The sequence below is a fragment of the Phyllopteryx taeniolatus genome, chromosome 3 (genome assembly GCF_024500385.1).
Source record: "Phyllopteryx taeniolatus isolate TA_2022b chromosome 3, UOR_Ptae_1.2, whole genome shotgun sequence".
In the NCBI taxonomy this organism is placed as follows: domain Eukaryota; kingdom Metazoa; phylum Chordata; class Actinopteri; order Syngnathiformes; family Syngnathidae; genus Phyllopteryx; species Phyllopteryx taeniolatus.
In genome coordinates, this window is record NC_084504.1 from 22,420,242 (window position 1) to 22,439,555 (window position 19,314).

Sequence of the window (19,314 nt, forward strand, 5' to 3'; positions counted from 1 at the left end):
TCATCTGTGGACTTGTAATGGCACATATTTTACCATTCACCATTAATGTGACCTTTAATTTGTACTAAATTGAAAGAAAAAAAAAATTAGACAAGGATAAGTAAAAATACCTGAGATAATGTGGTTGCACGGGTGTGCACAACCTCTTATAAATGGGGACATGGTGTCTTCGGAATTAACCAATCACATGCAAACTCATGTTAAATAGGAGTCAGCACACACCTGCTGATTAACCCCAAATGAAGTTCAGATGTTCTAGTAGCCCTTCTGGCATTTTTTGTCATCACATCTTACAGAAAAAGCCATGGTCCACAGAAAGCTTCCACAATTGTATCAGTGAGAAGGCTACAAAATCATTTTACTCTGTATATTATGAGCATTTAGAGGGCTTTTTTTACCAGTCCAGTTCCCTTGTGCTTTACTTGCACCGCCTCTCACCCAGTCAGGCTAGGCTCCAGGTCACCTGCCAGACTAATGAGGACAAGAGCTATAGAAACAGGGTAGAGGAATGCATTTATGACATTGCTGCTGAGACTGTAATTCGCCATGTTCCCCACTAGGTAGCACAACCTCACTCTTAATGTGTTTTCATCTTGTTCAATCATGTTCCATGCAAAGTCAGCATCGAAGACGAAATACTGACACCTTGGGCACTATTTGGATGCTTTCACTTAGAGGGCGACTCACTTTTGTTGACAGCGGGTTAGACATTAATGGCTGTGTGTTGAGGTATTTACACTGTTATACAAGCTACACACTGACTCATTTATATTGAAGGAAAGTGTCGTTTTGTTTCCAGTTTTTGTCCTATGAAGAAAATATAAAAATGTGACAAAAATGTCAAGGGTGATGTTTCTTCAAGAATACACTCACGTTAAAGAGCACTTTTATTCACACTGTATGTCTCCACACTAACGTCAGCAATTCATTTATTCACAATAAAACAATACTAATCTTGTTAATGTAACAAAACAAAAAAACATCACATCACATTGACTCATTGTGTTACGGTTTCCCATTCATCTGCTCCCTTTCACAGAAAATCATTGCACACACCTTGCCTTCTGCGACGAATAAGAGCAATCACAGTAGCATTACATCACAGCAGTGGGCAAATATTGCTCTTATCATGACAATCTAGGGTACAGCATGAACTATAACACTATGAGCAAACATCAAGGAAATTGACTTCTGCAATAGAACTATCTGTAAAAACATCTAACAAAAGAGGACCACATTAATGGGACTTCTCATTATTAGTTTGAAAGAGACTTCTACAATGATGTAATATATTCTACTGTAAGCATATGGTGTGGTGTTCAGTGGTATGTTTAACATTGCAGGTGATATCTGGATTTATTGCTCAATCTGTTCACTCACTGGCCACAATAGGTACACTTGCATAGTGTACTGTAATCCAATTAAAATTCAATACAAGAGCCCTTTATAAACTAGCTTTTTTTATTATGTTCCACTGTAAACGCAACAAGAATAATATTGTTCAATTAATCCCACTTTTACAGTGTAACTCAAAACTTAACATCAGTCGCATACACACTTCACAGTTTAGCTTTGTGTTCACATTGGGTGTGCTGATATTCATAGTTTTCCTTTAATCTGCGACAAGATGTGTTGTTTTTTGTTTGTTTTTTTTAAATTGTTTTATGGGGGGAACAAACTAATTGGAGCCTTTCAATGGACAGTGATGATACAGGAAATTATGGAATACATTTAGGGTATCTACCATCATAACTATTCTAGTTCTTTGTTTAAATGTTATTTTGAAAGAGCTCTTGTACTATTAGATTGCGCAGGTGTACCTAGTCTGATTCAGTGGTCTGCACTTTGCCAGCAAATGCGCAAAATCTTTTTCTAGAATTAACCAGGCCTTAGTAAGGTTGCAAAACAGCTGTACAAAAATTACAAAACCTCCGGCTTTTTAGCTCAACAAAAGTCCATGCACCTTCCATTCAGGATGAGTGTCTGACATCACAGCACGCAGATGAGACTCTTGCCCTCGTCTATCTCCTCCTGCACCTTGTCGCTGGAAGTGGCGATCTCGGCCTGCGCGGACAAAACGGCGCACAGGAAGGTCGCCAGGGTTCCCCCGATGGCCGCGTAGAACGCCCAGCCGAGGGAACACAGGGCCGGCCTGAAGGGGGAGGCCTCCGCCCCGCAGTAGCCGATCACCTTCTCGGAACCCCAACCGGCAGGGTAGAGGATGAGGCCCACCAAGAGCAGGAGGCCTGGAGGGAGCAAACAAGGGGAGGTGAGTCATGTAAGTCAACAACAGATCCCAGATCACCTGCTGACAGATTACGTTCAATAGGCCGGACAAGCCTGCAGTGACTTATGAAGGATTCATCCTTTAATAAGGAAAGCGTCACAGAGCCAAGTGAGGATGTTAGAATGCCCCATGGACATCAGAGTTTCCCAACCTGTATTGAGCCACGGCACATATTTCACATGAGTCAACTCTCACGGCGCACCAAACAAAAATGGGTTGAAATAATGACGGGCATACTGTCATCGAGTGGAAGAGGATTTAATTGCTCTGCCTGTCACTGAACGTCAAAAGATATATTATTTGTATCAAAATAATAATTTGGAAATCGGATAATTTACACACCTAATGATTTTTCATGGCACAGTGGTTGGGAATCCTTCATCTAATGGCATCCAATAAAAGAGCTGTACATGTATTATAACCGCAATGATAATGCTTCATTGTGTTTGAATATTTTGTTTAGATTCTGGAACATAGGAGACATAGCTCTCTATGCTACAACTACAAATAAACAAATACACTACTGTAAACATATTGTTACTACCCATGTGGTAAGTGTCAATCAAAACATACAGTACCTGTACCTAACATCGAGCCTGATAAGTGTATTTACCAAGCTTTCAGACACAAACAAACAAAACATAACAAAATAATAATTGCGCCATATTTGAGCCTGTTTCCCTCGCTCTAATAAAAGGCAACAAAGATTTATCGGCTGTCTCTAAAGGATTAACCTGATCTATCTATTTATCCAGCCATCCAGCCATTTATCTAATCTACTGTATCTAAACAGAGGACTCCCTGTTCAGTTGCATTTCAGCTGTGGGAACTACTTTCTGTAAGTGATATGTACCACTCATGATTCTTTCAATTTTCACTGTTAAATGAGTCTTGTTCTAGTTCCCAGTCTGTCCCTTTAAAAGTGGCAACTCCCCCGCTAGAAAGTCTTCCGATTAACCAACTATGAACTATTTACGATATACACTCGGTTTAACCTCCTCGTGCACAGGCTCCCCTGGATTAATTTGGATTTTTTTTATTTAAAGGAAATTGAAAAATATCAAAACCTTTTGGGGTATAGCTAGCCAGAAAAAACGTTTTTGACATAATTTTCACTTCAGGTCAGCGATAGTCACATGCGTTGTGCCACCCGGAAGTACTTCGCCGCCTATTGTTTACAAACAATATGACAAGGTCTCTAAAAAAAAAAAAAAAATAAAAAAACTTGATTGGAGAGTGTCGAACTACGTCGACATTAATGAATCACTCACCTGCAATGGCCTGCATCAGACCGCAAATGTTGAAGATACTTTTCCTCAGGATGCTCTGGAAGCACATGCTGAAGATCGAGACGCAGGCCACCACTGCGAGCACCAATATCCCCGCAGCCAAAAACAACATGGCCGCCTGCCAGAAGCCGCTGGTCACCTCGGCGAAGGTCCCGGCGTAAGGCCCGCAGCTCACGCCTCCTCCCCGGCTGCCGAGGCGGAGGCAGCGGCTGTAGAGGCCCAGAGAGGGCCGGTACTCCCTGGAGTCCACCCCGTCCCGGCTCACGCTGGAATCGTTGCGAGGGAATCCCAGCAGCCAGTCGGGGCTCATGAAGGCGATGAGCTCGTCGAAGGCCACGAGGATACTGAGCAGCGTCCAGAGCATGGAGCGGCAAGTTACGATCACATGGCACATGGTTGCACTCTTGGACTCAAACTTTTTCAACTACTTTACAGTTGTTGGGTTGTTCCTTTTGTGGAAATAAGCCCACTCGGGAAGTTGTTTCGATTCCCAAAGTGTATCAGATCAGAAAATATTTTCCCCGCTTTGCCTGTATTTCTTTAATTCTCCGAGCAGAGTTCCACTTCTGGTGCTCCCTATAATGAACCGAAGCAGCTTCCCTCCTCCATGCTCACACCTACAGACGCACAAAAGGAACAGTGGTTAAAGAGAAGTGGGAGCCGCAGATGTAAACAAGCGCATTCCCCGACCACAGCGATTCATCCGTCTTCTCGTGTTTGAAACCGGCGGTGACATTTTCATACGAGAGTCATAATGGACCGCGACATTCCCACAAACTCTGCTCCCCCGGCTCAGCTGCGAGCAGCACTTCCAGATGTCCGCCAACTTGATGAATTACGCTCACGCACAAACGAGCTCCATCCCGCCGTCGTATTAGTCACAAACTCAAACCCGATATGACTGGTAGCCGTGGTTAGGCAGTTATGGGGCCCCGCGGCATTCCGCAGAGTGTGACATCAGTCACACGTGGCAAGTCGACACATGACATTAACTGGAGATAGAGAACAATGCACAGAGTTAAACAGTTGGAGCCCCATTTTTTTTGCTTCAGTTTAATGGGCGTTGTCGCTTGTGGGCAGTATAATACAGACATAAAGACACACATGAAGAGCTTCACAGCTGTCTCAGTAAGCTGCAGTAACGTTCGTAATTTATCACAATGGAAAAAGAATACAAGCCTGTGAATTTTGTTATATTGTCTGTCTATATGTGTTGCCCCACCATTTATGTTCAAATATCCACTGCTTAAAGGGTTGTAAAGCTGTGACAGTGATGCTATTTATTTGCCCATCCATAGCATTTTGCATTGTTAGCATTTGGCTAAAAATCCTTTACGAAGACAAAGTTATGTAGTTGTTATAACGTGTAATTCTCTTCGTTTGTTTTGTTTGACAGTAAACTTTAACTGGGTTTGGCATTAAACAGCTTCAAGCCTCGCTTTTGAAGAATTATTTACTATCTGACAAAATGCTGCTTGTTGTGACGTAAGTTGAGTTGAGTGCACTGTCACCATACAGCGCTCATATCTCAAGTGTGTGCTCGCAAGTCAAAGCAAACAATAAAATAAAATTTTTAATTCTTTTTTTTTTTTTTTTAAATCACCCGAATGACAGCTCGTATCTCAAAAAACTTGTATAGTCGAGTCACTTGTATCTCAAGGTACCACTGTAGTGTTGGTTGGAGGGGCACGTTAAACTCGGCGGCATCCTTGGGAAGCCACTACTGATGTTTTACATTTTTCTGATATTATCAGAGACACTGCAAGGGAAAGCATAGCTGACATTTCCCAGCCACAACATGAAGAATCTTTTTCTTACACATTTATCTTAGGTCGACCTAGTAGAACAACATAACAAAATCGCAGGCATGACAACATCTGACGAGCAAGTATGACAAACAACGGTACAGCCATCATGACATCAAAACAATGCTAAACAAACAGTTTTTGGCATTTTGGTTGTCAGGTTGTGCAAATGTTTGGGCCGGGCCTTCTTCTATTCTGGTCCTCACAAGCCTTGGCAGACTTTATTGTCACAGTGTGTGGTTTCACACAGTAGCAATCACACAAACTCAATACAACACAGAGGCCCAGCAGACATGCGGGTGCATCCCGTCAAAACAGCAGGGTTTGGGTACATGCAGATTAACGCTAACGTAAACACACTGGCTACGACATTGTGTATATAGATATGCAATGCATATCCTTGTATGTTTGTTTGCATTGCCTTTTGTTTAAGCCACTCTAGTGGATGTAGTCACTGCTGTTTCCAACGTGATTATAAATATCACACTGTTCACGGGATAAAGACTACCATGACCACAAATGAGCAGCTTTTCCTCTTTAAACAGCTGGATGGAGCTTAAACACACCTTACGTGGCGGTTAGCACGAATAAACTGATAATGCAGAAAAGAACTACAGACAGTAAACCAAAAGGGACAATAATGCTGGCATTTATGATGAGAAGGCTTAAAGTTAACACGCTTTGAACTAAAAAAACAGGATCAACTGATTCAGCCTGTGTCATCAATAGTGCATGCATTCAAGTGAATGTCTTTAGTTTTTTCCTACCATTTTCATATCTGTGATTATCCTCTCCTGTTTTTCATTACACATTGGAGACATTTTGATGGAGGATCTGAATAAAGGTGCGCAGATACATGACGCCATTTTCACGTTTCGGAGTTACAGGCCACTTGCATCAGGTCCAAGGGGCAACTAGTAACCAACCAGTTGCGCCTACAAAGATGGAGTGGAACAGTACGGCCTTGCATGTAATGATTATTTTACACGGATGTCTAGGATTGTTCAGCATTGGCAGAGGCCTATTGCAGTGATTTTCAAAATGTGGTAGTAGTACAACTAGTGCTACACGGGCTCCTTCTAGTGGTACACAACAGTATCACTGAAAAAATGTTTCAAACTATGCATAATATTAAATTGTCTTGAACTTTTTTTAATCCAACACAGTGCATTTTTTAAGTACAGTTCAGGTGTATTTAACTTTTAAGTTCAATAATTTGCATTTAATTTTTAGATGTTTGTTTATTAAATCATTATTTACGTAAGTATTTTTTCTATTTTCCTCTATTGAGGTGACGTGTTAATGTTTAAACAATTCATAATGTTACAAGGGCTTACAATTATTTTAAATGTACTTTTTAGGAATAAAACCTCTGCCTCATTTTTGATGAAACCCTTTTAATGTTGGTCATAATGGTAGTAACTGGAAAGCCAAGTATCTTTTTAAGTGCTACATAGTGTAAAAGGTTTGAGAACCATTGCTCCATTGGGTGCTATCTCGTAGTATTTGTGTAGTGTTGAAGAACTGCACTGCAGCATTCTGAGAGTATTTTAGTATTTTGGCACTTTCCTTTCTCTAATTAAAGTAATGAATACACTAGAAAGATGTCACAGTATGATGCAGTGCAGTTTGTTGTCAGTCCTACGTCCCTTCCTAAACAGAGTAGTAGTAATTATTTTTCATAGAGCTCTTGTAGTGGATCCTATTAGAAAGTGCTGTGTTGTGAATGAGAGTCAGGAAGCACGAAGGTCTCAAGAACAATTTTGCAGACGTAAAAATGGGTTGTACTGTAAAAGCACTTCTTGTGCACGGTCGAGATATTTTGTCGATGTGATACACATCAAATGCAAAAATAACCTCGATCAAATCAACCTATATTTCTTTTTCAGTAATTTCTACCCTTCCACCACATCTGTGGTGTCGTATTGTATTATTGCTGAGTGTCCAACTTCAACATCTTTGCCCGACGCCAACGACGGGTGCTGACTTAGGCAGATAAAAACACTTGATACCCTTCGAGATGGATGTGGGACGTGCGATGTGGACCTGCCCCTTCTCACACTCCTGCAGTGACAAGTCTCGACTCGAACCCACGAGATGATACGGACGCAGCGAGGCCTCCGACGCCCTCTCAGCGGGCAGCAGTCAGCAGGCCAACACGAACACCGCTACGAGAGACAAACCTGCTCCGGTGGATTTTACAAAAACAATACCACATGTAATGTTGACAATAGTGCGGTTCCATCAAGGAATGTGCAGTTTTAAATGATTATTATTTCAGGGATGCCTGCCAGATACGACTTTCTCGAAAAACAAGCTGCCGTTTGGCCGATTTTTTACTTCGACTTGTGAGCCAAAATTTTCGATACGAGCGCTGTATGGAGGCAGGGAAATCAACTCAACTCACTTCACAACAAGCAGCAGTTTGGCAAGAATTCTACAAAAAACGAGGCTTTAAGATCTTTAATGCCACTCCCATGTCGTGATTACTGTCAAGCTCAACATGAAACGAGAATTAATTACAAGTTGTATATTTAAAACCACATATTTTGCCCTTTGTAAAGTCTGTTTAGCTTAATGCTAGCAAACAATGCAAAACGCTACAGACGGGCTAATGAATAGCATTGGTGTCACGGTGTTATATCCCCTTGAACCAATGGATATTTGAACACAAACGGCGGAGCAACAACTAAATAAATAACAATATTCACAGGCATAAATTATTTGTCCTCTGAATGACTAATATCGCTGCGGCTTACTGAGGAGTGACCATCTCCATGTATATCTGTATGTCTTTATTATAGTGCCCCCAGATGGCCAAGCTGCACATACCAGAAGGAGCAGCAATATGTCCATTGAATTGAGGCAAAAATTCTTTAATTCTTTAAATTTTATTTAATAACATCACTGTACGTTTTTATGAAGTACAATATTATAGAGTGCTATTTACCTTATTTAAACCATTAAAAGTGTTTGCTATTTGGAGAGAAGATGGAACAGATTCATGGCATTTCCATTCATTTCAATGACAAGCGTGATCAGGGAACGAATTAAACTCGTATCTCAAGGCACCAATGAATTAGCGTTTTTACTGGAGCTACTTTTGTGTGCACCTCAAGAGCAACAGTTGAGGACTTGTACACTCACTTGGACACAACCTGCATTGCACTAATGAGAACCAATACAAAGGAGCTGTATCACAAATCACTGTAAATCGGCTGTATGATAGTTTATTGCCATTACTAATTTAACGTAATGTTTATTATTGTGGTTGTTGTTTGCAACGGTGGGCTCATAGAGGGAGGCGTTTTAATATTGGATTAGCTCATTGAAAATGAGGCAATATATTAGAAGCAGCTGTCTGCTGATGTTTTTCTTCACCACTGCAAACTAATATTGAGAGATTAAAGTGCCCTGGGTGAATTAAAACAGATCATTGTTGCATCGATAAAGGCACATTTTTTTATATAGCTCTTGTACTTGGTTTTATTAGATTGTGTGAGTGTTATTTTTGAAAAGGGGACAATGCATTTTCACAAAACACATGAAGTACACATGGTTAAAAAAGCCAGAATTAGCCAGAAGGCTAGTTTTCATCTGTAGTCCCCTGGCCATGATGTAAAAAAGCAGTAAAATACATCTACAAGTTGTATTTTACTTTTAACTTCAATCATTTGCATTAAATCTTGAAGAACTGGTTTAACTTTTGTGAGCAATATATTTTCATTGAACCAGGTGTAAAACGAAGAACCAGTTCAGGGTGTACCCCGCCTCCTGCCCGACGATAGCTGGGATAGGCTCCAGCACGCCCGCGACCCGAGTGAGGAGAAGCGGCTCAGAAAATGGATGGATGGATGGAATTTTTGCCATAAAAAAGAAGTAACTAATTAAAAATCTGAACTGTAATGAACACTAACAGTGTACTGTCAACTACCATATTTTCACGACCATAAGGCGCACTTAAAAGTCTTACATTTTCTCCAAAATGAAGTGGGCACTTTATAATCCGGCGCGCCTTATATGTGCACCGAGTTCCAAAATCTGTAAATGTTGTTGTGTGACTTTAATGAGCGCTCCGCTTGACTGGGAGCATTTCCTGCCGACACGCTGCTTATATAGAGGAAGGCGGACGTGACTGAGGACAGCATGTGGACGTAAAGGGGGAAGGGTGCGCGTGACAGAGGAGGCTAAAGACACACCACCAGTAGGTATATAGTTCCGGTATGTGGCTAAGGACCCCCGGAAATGGCACCTATGAAGAGACACGCTTACGAAGCACAGTTTAAACTGCAAGCTATAACGAATCCATGGTTCGCAAGTGGAGGAAGCAGGAAAACGAGCTTCACCAAGTCAAGAAGACGAAGCTGAGTTTCCGCGGAAAAAAAAGAAAAAAAACCGCGGAAACAAGGAGAGTTGGAAGACCAACTCGAGCAATGGATTAATGAGCAAAGAACAGCCGGGAGAGAGAAGCGTCTCTACAGTCACCATTCGACTGAGTGCAATAACTCGGAGCTTGCCATCATTCCGGGAGGCTTCACGAACCACTGGACATCCGTGTAAACAGGGCGTTCAAAGTGAAGTTGCGAGCGGCGTGGGAGCGATGGATGACAGATGGCGAACACAGCTTTACTAAGACTAGGAGGCAGCGCCGGGCAAGTTACGCCACAATTTGTGAATGGATTGTGGATGCTTGGGCTAACGTGTCTGCTTGCACTGTTGTTCGAGCTTTCGTAAAAGCCGGCATCATTTCTGAGGAGCCGCACGGCAACGAGACTGACTCCGACAATGACGAGAGGGAACCCGGCGTGTTTGATTGAGAACTTGCCCAGCTGTTCGTTTCGGATACAGAACATGAGGACTTTGATGGATTTGTGAATGAGGATTGATCAAAAAATAACATGAGTACATTGTTAAATACTTCAATAAAGTACAACCGAACTCAGTTTTGCTCCCGCTGCCTTTTTAAAAACATTGTTTTAGCGTGCATGCATGCTACCGTATGTTTTAAGCTAGCGTATGTTTTACTATGCCTGCGCCCAATAATACGGTGCACCTTATGTATGTGTTAAATACAGAACAAGACCCTGTAACTGAGACTGCGCCTTTTAATACGGTGCGCCTTATGGTCGTGAAAATACGGTATATAATTACCGGTAGGACATCTGGGTCTGGCTGACTTGTAACAATTTTAAATGAAGAGGAACATACTGCACATGTAAATCTTTTAGCAAGACTAGTGTCCAAAGTTACCTGTACCAACACTTGAGACAGAAGGCCTCAGGATAAGAAGTATAAAATTTAAATTCAACATCACAAAAATCTAACACCACTACAACTATACTCATCAACAATTGACCCAAACTGGATTAAAAAAAAAAAAGTTCCAGATGTCTTTATAAAAGGTCTCCAACAAGGTCAAAATAGACAAAGGATAAAGTATTAAAAGACATTTATATCTACTTGTGACACTCTGGTTCAAATCACGCCATTTCGGGGGAGGTTCTGTCACAGTCAAATTGTCGCTATATTCAGGGACTTTCCCGGCTTCTAGCTATTAGCTTTTTTTTTTTTTTAATAAGTAACAAATCTAGGGACTTTTTATGGCTTTATTGGAGAGCTCTGGAAACTAGGAGACTCCCTGCAAAGCAGGAGATTTTCACCCCGCCACATCCGGAAGCGAATGAATGCTGCGTGCACGAACCCACTGCTGGTAAATTTAACCATTATACCACCCCTTATTTTAATTTCACACTTGATGCACTCCAGAGCCCAACAATATTCATACAACCAAGTAAAAGTCAATTTTCATAATTACCCGTTTCAACAAACATTCTTTCCATCAAGAAAAGTATTCAGCGCTGTTCTTTGCTCTTCTTTTCATTGAAGGCATGCTGTCCTGTTCTTTTCTGATAAAGCTGCTGCTGCAAAAACATCCACACTAACCTCTTCAGCGGCTTCCACTCTCCACAGGTTTGCAGTCCTTCCCTTATCTCTGATGTATGAGAGAGGACAGCTGGATCAAAAACAACAATCCAGTACTAACAATACAAAGTGAGCTCTGTTTGTACGACATGTTTTGGCATGACAGCAGCAGACAAGCTGTAACATTAGAAGTAATAAGGACACCTATGCCCTGCAGGGATGACTCATTAAGGAACAGTCATCACATATCATCTTTATACATTCATCCAAAGCACATGCACGGGAAAATAAAGTCTCTTCTGATAGAAAAATATTTGAGCTGGGAAAGGTAATTAACCATATACACGGACCAAATAGCAGCGGGTCCATGTTTCAAAAACAAAACTACCTCAAACTTTGATTTTATTAGTGTATCTGAAGGTACTTTGTGTTAGTTGTAACATTAGTAACATCGATATTGCAGTAGATATAAAACCTTTAAACAATGGATATTTTACCACAAACTGTGCAGCAACACATGCAAACCTTCACAATGCTCCATCACTAAAATAAATAATCACATATTAAAATACTACTGGAAACGTGTTTTCATGATTTATAAAGGTTTGGAAATTTGAACAAAATCAGCTGTTTATTGCGGCTGGCCTTAAAGAGTTACCTGTATTATTATTGAAGACATTAAAGGGAAGCATTACTAATGTAACACATTAACATTGACATTTGGAAAATTACTGTGTTCATTTCTTTGTATATAAATAGTGGGGTCTCTGGAGTGCTTGCCCACCAATCAAGTGTGACATGACACAACCAAGTAAAACAATTTCAAGCAATGTCAGAAAATGTGCCTTCAAGCAAGCTCTTCAGATTTTGGCCTGACTGAGACTACAGAATAATAAAACCCCCACACTGCGCTTGTCCACTCATGACTTGGCACTTATGGCTTTACCTTTTGGACTGTTTGGAGTTTAATAAATGTTTTTTTTTTTGTTGGTGTGCGTGCGTGCGTGCGTGTGTGTTGGGGGTAACCAAGCGTTTGATTTTGGTGGGTCACTCTTCATAAGCCATTTTTTAAATGCTCCGATTTGATCAATTCCGTGACCATGAATTAATCTGCAAGATTACATTTTTTTATACATAGTTGTTGGGATGTTATTTGGATCAGCTTCTGGTTAGCTATGCTTTTGTTTTTTGTTTTTTAAACATGGTGGTGCAAAGCAACTGAAGTTGGATCCGTCCAATGCTCCATGCGCCACACAAAAGTGACACTTAAGGGAAAGTTAACTGTTCAATACGTTCGCTAGCCCGTGAGCGAACGAGCTACGGGACTCGCTCGACCACGGCAGGCTTGGTTTTGTAGTGTTTGGGTCCTGTCCCCACATAATAGAGACACAGGAATGTTAACTGTTTACGTATTTAATACAGCAGCACACATTATTCAGCCAGTAGCTGACGAGAGACACTTGAGCACATAGCCTACCAGCGAATGTATTTGATTGACAGATGAAGGGCTGTCTTCAGTGCGTTCAGTGGACACGCCTACACAGTCGTGCAGCTCGAGGGTGGGCCTTATTTTTCATGATATTAAAATCTTATTTTACAAACATGCTGATTTTTTTTTATTATTCATTCATTCAAATTTGGCAGGCTTTTTTAAAACACTTCTCTGTAGCGTGTCAAATTTACAAGACATTTTCTGGTCCTTTTACAGGCACTTTAAATAGCCTAATAGGTCATAATAATTCAGACTGTTCTACTCAGTTGTTTCGTAAAAAGAAGACAAACTATTGATGATCAACTTTCCTCAAAATGAAAATATCAGGTTGTTGTTCATTTGTTTTAAATGTCATTAAATGTATTTCTGTTTACGCAAAAGCAGTTTTTTATTTGCATTTTTGATACCTTACTATAGAAAATGTCCATTGAACCATGACCTTAAACCAAGGTATGTACTGAATTGTGATTTTCGGTGTACTATTACATCCCAAGTGATTACACATGGTGTCAAAAGTTTGACGATCATTTTGAAGATACAATACACCATAAAAATTTTTTTTTTTTAAATAAACAGTTTAAGAGAGCCCATTCATTGCTACTCGAAGCTTGAACTGTTTTTGCAGTGTTCGGCACAAAGTCATTGGTTGGGTAAGGCACTGATTCCCAACCTTTATTAAGCCACGCTTCATATTTTACGTTAGAAAATATCACGGAACACCCCCGAACAAACAAATAATGATTATTTCATCTCAATTTACTCAGGAATTTCCTTACTTAGTGAGTAATTCTGTTGTATAAATGGCAACACAGGTACATTCTGCCATCGAGTGGAAGAGCATTTAATGGTTGCTGGCGTTAGAAAAACAACGATACATTATTTATCGTAAATTAATAATCATTTTCAGATCAATACAGTTAAATTTCCACGACACATCAGAGGATCTCCCAGAGCACAGTGGTTGGGAATCACTGGGGTAAGGTGTACACTTGTAAAATCATTTTAAAAGACATTCCCACGTCTCATTAGCATGGACATGCATGCGTGTGTGAATTAAAGCGGGCCACCTGATCTGGTGCCACTCAACCCAACAAAGGCCGCTCAGAGATGCACTGACACTGCCACCCCTCGTCTCAGACACAGCACCGCGGCCCCTGAATGCTCTCCTTCATCCTCAAAGACAAGCCGCCGCAACCTTTAACCTTTTCACCGGGTGAAGCGGGCTGGCCCCCCTCCATGCCAGTGGCAACTTGGCAGTCGCCCCCCCCCCCCCCGCTTTTACACTTTGTCACACAAAAAACGCCCACTCAGTGACCCTCACATTTCACTAACACAAAAGCAGGAATGACCCGGCCCAGGCTGTCTAGAAAAGCAGAAAATGCTTTCAATTCACACAGTAACACAACTAACTACTAACTTACATAACAAACTAAAATGAAACCTAAATTAAGCTTCAGAGAAATGGGGGGGGGGCAGGGATGGTGGTGTCTCTGAGTGTGGACATTTTGATATAGTAGCTTGCCCTTGAACTAAGCAAGAATAAACAGGAGTGCTTTCCTGGTTTTGTTTAGCTTCGGGATGTAGTAGCACCCCCCCTCGCAACATGCGCAGCTCCATGGGTGGCTCTGTGGCGTGCCCCCCCTTGCTCCGCAAGGACATGGAACTGTGGTGGAAGAGGAGAAGGAGGCCACATGAAGCTGCTGTGCATGCACAAATGTGTAAAGGAAGATCAAATAAAAACAGGCTTAAAGAGCTTTGTAGTCCAACATGGAAGCCTACAATTCCATCCATCCATTTTCTGAGCCGCTTAACCTCACAAGGGTCGCGGGAGTGCTGGAGCCTATCCCGGCTATCATCGGGCAGGAGGCGGGATACACCCTGAACTGGTCACCAGCCAATCACAGGGCACATAGAAACTAACAAGCAATTTAGAGTCGTCAATTAACCTACCACGCATGCCCCAGTTGATGTTATACAAAAGTGGAACCTCTAAAGTCAAACGCATCTGAGGTTGTACATTTTCGGGGAGAAATTTGCCTCAGTGTGCATCACAGACATTAGTTTCTCTGTTTGGCCAAGTTGTGCAAGTGTTACTTGCAACTGGCAATAGATTTTTTGTCATGCTCAGTCAACATCGATACTCTTGGGTTTTGACTTGTATGATGTGCGTACAGTTGCTGCATAAGTTGTCCATTGTCAGTAAATATAGATTATTGCAAAGCATTCCCTCCTCCTGTTATTTTTTTTTATTTTTATCACAGTACTGACAAAATATCATCAATATCAATATCAGCGACTAGTGAACATAGATTTGACTTTCATCACATTAGTGTTGACTTAAAACAATCTGAAGTCATGCAACCCCTTGCACACACTCGATGCGATCATTCTTTTCCAGTCACTTGGGATGAATGGCGCTTTGCAGAATAGAAATTAATACAACTAAGGGGTGGGTGACATGGCCTTAATGGCCAAATCTTAGAATATCATACTACTGACTTTATTCTGACAAGAGCTGCAACTGCTGCCATGCTGCCTTTACTTTAAAAAAAATACAAAATATTTCACAGTTTAGCCTTTGTTTATGGAAGACGACATTTTGACTTACTTGGCATAGTTTCTGCGAATATACGCAGTTGTACAGTAGTTCTTACAGTGGATCATGGGTCATGATGCAAATAGCCATAGGCCTCCACCAAGAAAATGATCTCCGTGGAAGGAGGCGTCCGATAGCCGTCCCCGAGGATCTGCACGGATGGCGACCGCGGCAGAATGAATGGGGGAAAGTTGTGCAAGAGCCAACACAACGTGGCAAACAACGAGAGCCAGAAAGGAGAAAGATGGTCCTAGCCAGCGTGGATTTAAGCATTCTACGCCATCAAGGGTTGTACTTTTGGCCACGGTATGGCAACGGATCCTGGTTAAAGTTAGCCATTTTAAACTATAACAATATAGTTTTGCGGAGGGAGAAGCGGCAGCCAAAACGCACTATCGTACTCTTCCCGGTTCAATAGATTTAATTTTCAAATCAATTCGGAGTTTTCATTTGTTGGACTGTTATGTCTTTATCATTTCGGAATAGTACAAGGAGTAATGATTCGATTCTGATTCAGAAGTTATTCTTTACTCTCAACGCGAATAACGGAACGGGATTTTGAGGGTGAGTCTGAGCCCTAGTACATATCACATATTAATGCAATTACTCCTTTTGCTAGTTATTAATATCTGCCACAATTACACAATAGAAATAAACAAAGCACATCACTGTATAATGAAGTGACAGCACAACTAAAGCCAGAATGTTTAAAGAGCATTGCTTTTAATTGTACTTACATCTCCATATTAAACACTGTCCGCCCTCCCAGTTAACATGGATATTTGACTTCAAAAGCCGTCAATGGCAGTGAATGAGTTTTAACAATTGTTCACTTTTAGACATATGTGAGTCAGGAAAGCCAATGGGGACTCTCTGAAGAAAATTATTTCTGATTTGTTGTTGTGAAAATAAAAAGTGGCATCTTTTACACATCTTTCCGGAAATGGGAGTCAATGGGAAAAAGTCAAGTACTTTTCAAGAATTTGAAGCAATGTTCATTTTTTTCCAGCACCACCCAGGTGCAGTGAAGGGCTTCTTAGATAGCATGTTAGGGTAATATTGACAGAAAATTCAAAAGACAGCATATTTTATTTGAAAACCGATTATCAGTACTTTCTATTCCTTACATCGTCAACTTTGTAGGCTTTTTACTTTTTCAACCTTCGAGGATGATGGCACAACGTAAAAAAAGACATATATAGAGAGGTAAAGTAGAAAGTGGCGGCACAGTGAATGACTGGTTAGAGCGTCAGCCTCACGTTCTGAGGACCGGGGTTCAATCCCCGGCCCCGCCTGTGTGGAGTTTGCATGTTCTCCCCGTGCCTGCGTGGGTTTTCTCCGCGCACTCCGGTTTCCTCCCACATCGCAAAAACATGCATGCTAGGTTAATTGACGACTCTAAATTGCCTGTAGGTGTGGATGTGAGTGTGAATGGTTGTTTGTTTGTATGTGCCCTGCAATTGGCTGGCAACCAGTTCAGGGTGTACCCTGCCTCCTGCCCAATGTTAGCTGGAATAGACTCCAGCACGCCCGTGACCCTAGTGAGGAGAAGCGGCTCAGAAAATGGATGGAAGTCAAAAGTAGATGAGATCTTAATTGATTGATGGATTGATTGATTGATTGAAATCTGAAAGTGGACAAAAACCAGGACAGTAGCAACATGGTGGAAGATGAACCAGCATTATGGTGACAACAACAGATACTTAGAAGCAAGCTATTTCCCATCCATGGCCTTATTTAAGAGAATGTTGTTGGCTCCAACAATGATTTGCGTCAAATGCATTGTGTCTTGTGCGTGCCTACAAACCGTCTCATTTGGAGAAAACAAAGATTAAGTCTATTTTTTTAAGATGTTATGATTAGCAAATTTATCTTTTTTCAGTTCACATCGTCAGCAAACTTATGGGAGCATGTCGTTTTGATAACATAAAAGTGTAGCCAATGCTAGCTCGCTAGCTTTTGGTTTATACATTTTACATTGTGCCAGGTTATCAAAACAATTATTAATTGTAAAAATAAATGTTTACTTTTGTACATATCAGTCTTAACTTTTTTTTACTTTTACTTAAGAAGCAATTGGAATGACATCCCTGTGCATGTCAGACAAATCTCCACTGTCCATTTTTATTTTTATTTAAATTAAAACGCATTTTTATTCCTTGGCTTTCAACTCAGCATGAGACTCTGCCCTTGTTTTAGTGTTTTATATTGGTTTTGTTTTTTTAAACTTTGTTAATATTTGATTGCTTTAAATTGTTCTGTATGGTTTATATTAAATGTTTTATGTACACCGCTTGAAGTTCAGTTGTTTTTAAAGTGCTCTATAAATAAAGTTGAGTAAATATAGGCGGCAAATCAGTACTTTTACTTTTTTTTGTACATACGTATCTGTACTTTAAGTAGTGTATGAGGAGCTACTTTTGCCACCCGTGCAAGCTTTTAAGCAGTACAGAAGTTTACCTTTGGGATAAAGTATGTTACAACACAGCCCAAAATTTTGATACCATTCTAGATATCATAAAAGTCTCCAAACTTTTGATTTCTCCTTAACTGAACGTTACTCGCTACTGTAAGTGTACTTAAAAAAAAAAAAAAAAAAAAAAAAAAACGCCAAATAATGGCCAAAAACATGCTTTCCTACCTGCCAAACTGAAGCAGAAGAGCAACTGCCGTTAGTGTCCTTCCCCACGTTAGGCTCACAAACAAAGTGTTCAAATAAGAGAGACTTTGTTGTTGTTGTTGTTGTCTCAAACGCTGCTCTCGTCTCCCGGTCGGAGCCCGGCTTCATTCACTGAAGTCGCTCTCCTTCTTCTTTTGGACGAGCCTCCGCCTTCTCTGACTTCCTCCTCTTCGTCCACCCTAGCTGCGATGACGTCATCCCTCACTCCCGCCTTCCAACGCTATGTGCAAGAAGAAAGTGCGAGAGAAAGAAAACTGATGATGATGATGACGATGATGATGATGAGCTTTCCCGGATTCTCCTGCTCACAAAAATAAAATTTCTTTGTGTACATTCTACTGTACATTCCCCCCCCCCCCCACACACACACACTTCCTGTAAACCGTTAAAATTACTGCTTGTTTGCATCCTGGGCTGTGAATTTGAAAATCGAAATCGTTCAATAAAAAAATCCTCAAGATATGTAATGATAATATATCAGTCTAGTTAGTTATGTATTGTATTTATAACACATCTTTAACGTCATGTTTACATTTATTTATTTATATGGATCTAAATTGGATGTTGTATTATTATTATTTTATATTTATTTGTGCATTTGCATTTCATTTACATCCTTTCATTTTTCTTTGTAGTTATTTATGTAACCCTTATATCCTATATTTTATGTCAATGTAAACAGATCAAACAAGTTCAGTGTTATATATTATATATTTTTTTACGAAAATTACATTTGTTTTAATTAACACTCAAGATGAAATAAAAAAATATAGTTACAATTCTTAAATACTTAAAAATAATAAATATTTAAAAATAATAAAACAACAGGCATATTAAATAACATAAAATAAAATAATCAGTAAGAAAAATAATCTAATTTAATTACTTAGAAAGTATTCTTTTAAACAATAAATTACAAAAATATTATTCATTATTGGGTAAGTGATGTACACTCAGCTGACTTCAGTGCAGGTAGCGCATCCATTGAAATGAATGGATGGATAAAATGAAAATCCTTCAAGAATAAAACAATATAAAATTAATAATAAGAAAATATTTAAATAGTTTTTGTTTGAAATTATTATATTTTGCTTTTTATCCATATTATTGATTTAAAGAATAAATTCAATTCTAAAAATGTTTTGAATTATGAAAAAAATACAAACCCATCCATCCATCTTCTGTCACGCTTAGGGTCACAGGTTCACATTATAGAACTGTGTCATTTTCCGATAGTTGCCAT

General features: G+C 40.2%; 1 protein-coding gene across 3 annotated transcripts; it reads right to left on the reverse strand.

Annotated features, from left to right (window-relative positions):
• Nucleotides 1–874: 874 nt before the first annotated feature.
• On the reverse strand, nucleotides 875–18,287 carry LOC133475184 (LHFPL tetraspan subfamily member 2a protein-like). 3 transcript variants are annotated; one of them, XM_061767668.1, is made up of 4 exons: nucleotides 18,033–18,287; nucleotides 11,197–11,373; nucleotides 3,559–4,193; nucleotides 875–2,246 (listed from the first exon to the last, which is right to left on the reverse strand). In XM_061767668.1, the coding sequence occupies exons 3-4, from the start codon at nucleotides 3,968–3,970 to the stop codon at nucleotides 1,990–1,992; spliced, it is 669 nt and encodes a 222-aa protein (XP_061623652.1). In that variant the 5' UTR covers nucleotides 3,971–4,193; nucleotides 11,197–11,373; nucleotides 18,033–18,287; the 3' UTR covers nucleotides 875–1,989. The 3 variants fall into 3 exon arrangements, with proteins under 3 accessions (XP_061623652.1, XP_061623653.1, XP_061623651.1); XM_061767669.1 differs by having other exon boundaries at nucleotides 11,325–11,373; nucleotides 18,033–18,276; XM_061767667.1 differs by lacking the exon at nucleotides 11,197–11,373 and having other exon boundaries at nucleotides 18,033–18,276.
• Between the last annotated feature and the right edge of the window lie 1,027 nt (nucleotides 18,288–19,314).